General features: G+C 40.8%; 1 protein-coding gene across 1 annotated transcript; it reads left to right on the top strand.

Moving 5' to 3' along the window:
* The first annotated feature begins 2635 nt into the window (after positions 1–2635).
* LOC138897392 (uncharacterized) lies at positions 2636–4741 on the top strand. The gene is made up of 4 exons (XM_070183358.1): positions 2636–2941; positions 3066–3249; positions 3369–4122; positions 4258–4741. The coding sequence occupies exons 1-4, from the start codon at positions 2636–2638 to the stop codon at positions 4739–4741; spliced, it is 1728 nt and encodes a 575-aa protein (XP_070039459.1).
* The last annotated feature ends 776 nt before the right edge of the window (positions 4742–5517 follow it).

The raw sequence follows: 5517 nt of genomic DNA, 5'->3' as shown, positions 1-5517 counted from the left end.
TGTGCGAGGAAGGTGTCCGCGGGTGCGGAAGTTGGGTGATTAAGTGAGTTACGCAGCTGCGGCTTCTTGGACCGCAGGTGCGGTCGCGCGGGTGCGAGAAAATGGCCGCAACTGCGAAAAACCTAGGCAGAAACCATAAATAGAACCCTTAGCGATTTTGGTGCATTCTTCACCATTTCTATTTAGTTTTTGGAGCTTTTGGGAGAGATGTGAAGAGGGAATCAAGGGGGATTCGTTGAGGTAAGTTACTTGAGCCCTAATACTTGTATATATGGTGATTTTCCGTTGTTTAATCATGGTAATTAGTGAAAATGAGGGGTTAGGGCTTGGAATTTTTGGAGAGTAATTTTAGGAGTTAAAGGACCAAACGATGTCGGATTTTTATGAATTTGGTATGGTTAGACTCGTGAGTGAATGAGCTTTCTAGTTTTGTAAAATTTGTCGGATTTTGAGACATGGGCCTGGGGGCCGGGTTTGATCCAATTTCGGGTTTTGGTCTAATTTTTGTAGTTTTCTTGTGGAATTCATTTCATTAGCGTGTATTGATGGTATTGTACTAATTGTGAATAGATTCGGAGCAATTGGAGGCCGAGTCGAGAGGCAAGATCATTGCGGGTTAGAGATTTTACCAGTTTGAGGCAAGTAACGATTGTAAATCTGGTCCTGAGGGTATGAAACCCCGGATTTCGTATCATTCTACTATTTTGAAGTGATGCACATGCTAGGTGACAGGCGTGTGAGCGTGCACTGTTGGGAATTTGTGACTTGGTCCGTCCCGTAGCAACTGTAAAGTTGCATACTTTGTTGAAACCATTTGATACGTATATGTTTTAGAAAGAATTTCTGTAAATTGGGCTGAATGCCATGTTTGGGCCTTGCACCAATGCTGTTTTGACCCTTAGGGGCTGTTTCTTACCATCCTCACACTATTTTTGATTGAAAATTCTATACTCAGTCATGTTTATACTTGTTTACCGCATAACTCAGTTTTATGACTCTATTTTGATGCATATAAATGTTTTGGGCCGAATGCCCTGTTTTACTGAAATGCCCGAGTGGCTTGATTTGTGAGGATGAGTGTGGATCGGGGCTGCCCTCCTGCAACATACTTTATTATTATCGCACGTGAGTTGTCCGTACAGATTATAGCGCTTGGGCTGAAGGTGCCCCTCCGGAACACACCCCAGTGAGCGCAGGTACCTACTGAATACGAGTGCCGAGTGCCGAGTGCTAAGTGACTGGGAGGCAAGAGTGATTATGAGGTATGCCCGAGTGGCAAGAGTGATTGTGAGGTATGCTCGAGTGGCAAGAGTGATTGTGAGGTATGCCCTAGTGGCACGAGTGACTGTGATGTTTGCCCGAGGGGCTGTATATGAGTGATGTTTTGACCGAGGGGCCGTTTATGATTACATCATTTTTGCTCACTTTTGCATTGAGCCTTCGTTTGAAAAACTGTTGGAAAAATATCTTTAAATAATTTTTACTGGAACTGGGTTTAAACGAGATGTTTGATTAAAATCCTGATTTTAAAAGCATGTGGTATTTTACTGAGATTTCCTGATATGAACGTTATATGCTTTATTGCTCATCACTACTACTCAGTCTTTATTTATTGTTGTTACTTACTGAGTTGGCGTACTCACATTACTCCCTGCACCTTGTGTGCAGATTCAGGTATAGTTGGACACGGTAGCGGTTATTGAGTGTTCTGGTTGCAGATTTTCTTAGAGATAGCAAGGTAGTTGTTTGGCGATTGCAGCCCCTGCTCTTCTTCCTCTAGTTGTATTTAGCTATTTTCTAGGCTGAGTTAGCCTTGATATGGTTAGACAGATTGTAGCAGATGCTCATGACTAGTAACACCCCGATGTCGGGCTTTTCTTTTCCGCACTTCTGTTTTTCTTTGATTTGAACTCTTTTAATGGAGGTTTTATGTCAAATAACTTTGAAATTATCTTTAAAAATGAAATATCGGTTGTTTTGGAAATGAGTCGGCTTGCCTAGTTCCACGATAGGCTTCCTCAAGACAGGGGTTAGTTTTGGGTCGTGACATGTATTCTTTTATATGGATATTTTAATGAAATAATTGTGTATGTATTGATTTTATATGGTACAATGATTATTAATATTCTTATATTTTAATAGTAGTACTTTAGGATGAGGACAAGATCCCTAAGTTTTCTTGGTGCATGCCTCGATCTTCTGTTAAGGAATTGCAACCATACGAACCAGAAATCGAGAAACAACTACGACAGTTGAGGAAGGAAGGAAATCTCGCCTAGAAAGTAGATAAGGTTAGGCAATCCTCAACCAAGGAAGACATGGCTGGAGATGATGATAATGTTGATTTGGCCATGAGAGAGGCAGCCCAACTTAGAGAAAAAGTTGTAAGGGATGCTGAAGAAGTAGCACTTAGAGGTGCACGAATTGCTTATGAAGAGGAGAGAGCTCGAAGAATGGCTTAGAATCAGCCCGTAGGTGCGGATCAGATCGGAAACATAGCTCCCGGCCAAGGGAGACAACTTGGTGACTATGCTAGACCGGTCTACAACCAAGGCTTATCAAGTGTGAGACCACCTCCAGTTGCAGCTAATAATTTTGAGTTGAAGATCCAAAAAGTTGCGTTTTCAGAGGAAAGATGAACGAAGATCTAAACAATCATCTGATGGACCTCGAGGAGATTATGAACACCTTTCAATATAATGGTGTGTCACAAGATGCAGTTTATTTAAGGGCATTCTCCTTCACACTCAAAGACGATGCGAAGCACTGGCTTCGAAGCTTGCCTAATCGATCGATTAGAACATGGGATGAGATGACCAGAAAATTTCTTGACAAATATTTCTCATCAGTTAAGACGGGAAAGTTTATAAGAGAAATCCATAACTTCTGTCAGAACAAAACTGAAACTGTGTTTGAAGCTTGGGAGAGGTTTAAGAAGATAGTGCGAAAGTGTCAACATAACAGAATTGAACTCTGGATGCAAATCCAAGACTTTTGGGATAGATTGACACCCGCCGCTTGCAGAACACTGAGCAATGCAACTGGAGGCTCGTTGATAAAAAAAGACTCCAGAGGAGATAGTCTCTATTCTTGATGAGTTGTCTGAAGATGCAAATCAGTGGCCCTCTAAAATTGCTGAAAGAAGAAGGGCGAATGGTGTTCACCAGGTTGATGCTAACATATCTATGCAAGTACAACTTGATGCCATGGCAAAAGAGATAAGGAAGCCGACCTTAGCTTCAATACAGAGTGAGAATCACACAGCATGTGATATATGTGGAAGAGGACACCCTACTCATGAGTGTCAAGCCTCAACCGAGGAAGTTAATGTTGTGGGTAATTATAACTTTAATGCAATGGGTCAAAAGCACCCCGATTTTTCATGGAGTTCATATGGGGGTATGCAAATGCATGGAAACGAAATAACTCTAGATTTCAAGTAGCTCCTGGTTTTGGGAATCAGCCGAGGCCGCAGTTTCAACCTCCACAGTCAATTCAGTCTGGGTTAGAAGATCTGATGAAATCCTTCATTGTTAAGATTGATGAGAGATTAGATGCTCATGGTGCAGCTATCAAAGAACTTGGGACAGGTTTGCGTAACTTGGAGAGACAAGTGGGACAAATTGCAATTATATTATCTAAAAGAATCCCAGGCACTCTGCCAGCTGATACTAAAAAGAATCCCAAAGAAACGGTAAATATTGTAACCTTGAGAAGCGGACAAGTGTTGAAAGATCCCACTCCAATTCACAAAGAAGTTGCGCCTGAAAAAGAAAGTGGGAAGGAGCTGAAAATTGAAGATGATAAAAATACTGAGAAGAAGAAAGGCAAGAAGGGAGCTGAGAAAAAGAAGAAGGAAGAGAATTCAAGAAGGGATGAATCTGAAGAGAGCAAGCAAATGCCTGCATTACCTTTTCCCCAAAAGCTTTATAGAGAGAAGCACGACAAGCAATTTGAGAGATTTCTGGATATGTTGAAACAAGTTAATTTAAATTTTCCATTTAATGAAGTTCTCTCCCAAATGCCAGCTTATGCTAAGTTGTTGAAGGAAATCCTAACAAAGAAGAGAAAGATAGAAGAGACCTTAGTGGTCAAGCTCACAGAGCATTGCAGTGCGATCTTGCAAAACAAACTCCCACAAAAGTGTGGAGATCCATAGAGTTTTACTATACCTTGCTCATTAGGCACTCTTAATTTTGATAAGTCTTTATGTGATTTTGGTGCCTCAATTAATTTAATGCCTTTGTCTATTTACAGGAAACTGGAGAATGAGCTTGGAGAGATAAGGTCTACACCAATATCTTTGAAGCTAGAAGACCAAACAACAATAATACCCGAGGGGATAGAGGAAGATGTCTTAGTTCGGGTATATAAGTTTGTATTTCCTATAGATTTGATAGTGGTAAATATGGAGGATAACAAGGAGGTCCCCCTCATCCTAGGAAGACTTTTTTTAGCAACGGGTATAGCTATACTGGATATACATGATAGAAAACTCATGCTTAGAGTGGGTGAGGAGACGGTGACATTTGAGATGAATGTAGCAACTGGAGTGAAAAAGGAGAAGCCAGCAGCAAGTGTTGAGTGGAGAGTGAAAAGCGCGAATGAGAAGGTCTTAGTGATTGAGAGAGATAAGTTTGGGGTGTACCCCAAGAAGGCTGAGAAGAAGCTGTCTGCATGGATGTGTGCATTGGTTCGGCCACGTGGAATGGAGCCCGACTTTGATTCAGACCCCGACTGAAAATTCATGAAAGTTTCCTTTACCTTATGTTTTTTATATTGTGTGTCATGGGGACATGTCACATCTTAAAGTGTGGGGTAGGGGAAAATTGTATGTTGTTGCATGTATTTGTGTTAGTAATTTAGTTTTGTTGTTTTAGTAGTTAGAGATAAGAAAAATGAGAAAAAACATAAAAATGTAAAATGTTTTACTTTTTGTCTTTTCCGGACAATGGATATCATTCTGCGGGTTTCTTGAGGGATTAAAGTCGAAAGAAAAAGATGACAAGATTTTATTTTTTTAGGTAGTGTAATAATTCCTCTTTTGTTTTTCTTCGTTCCATGCTTCTTTTCAAGGGTTTTGTTTGAACCGGGTGTAGTTAGTTTTTATTTTTGTTAGGTGTAGGAAATCATATGCTATGATTTGAATTGGAAGGAATATCTCTTGACTTGGTTATGCCTTGATAATAGTGAGTGCTTTAGTTGTGACGCTTAGGCTCAGTTTTTGACTCTTGCATAAGTACCTTAAAGTGTATGATCTTAATTGGGCTTAACTTATTTGGCTCAGTTTTTGACTCTTGCATAAGTACCTTAAAGTGTATGATCAACCTCATTTCGAGGACTCAATTAGAGACACCCGTAATGGGGGGTAATAGCGCCACGCCGGTGCATGACAGACAATACCCTCGACAGGTTTGGGAAAGAACTCTCGATGATGTTGACGAGGAGCAAGTAGCGGATGCTGTGAGGATCCTGCAAGAGCAACATGCAATCATTCTAGGCCATCTCACGATACAG

The sequence above is a fragment of the Nicotiana tomentosiformis genome, chromosome 8, assembly GCF_000390325.3.
Source record: "Nicotiana tomentosiformis chromosome 8, ASM39032v3, whole genome shotgun sequence".
NCBI classification, from domain to species: Eukaryota; Viridiplantae; Streptophyta; class Magnoliopsida; order Solanales; family Solanaceae; genus Nicotiana; species Nicotiana tomentosiformis.
The sequence above is the reverse complement of the archived record's forward strand: the minus strand, read 5'-3'. Positions and strand labels throughout refer to the sequence as shown.

Coding starts and splice junctions, on each gene's coding strand:
- LOC138897392 (XM_070183358.1), top strand. CDS start 2,636: ATGAACGAAGATCTAAACAATCATCTGATGGACCTCGAGGAGATTATG. Junction 2,942..3,065: donor GGGAGAGGTTTAAGAAGATA/GTGCGAAAGTGT, acceptor TGATAAAAAAAG/ACTCCAGAGGAGATAGTCTC. Junction 3,250..3,368: donor GACCTTAGCTTCAATACAGA/GTGAGAATCACA, acceptor ATGGGTCAAAAG/CACCCCGATTTTTCATGGAG.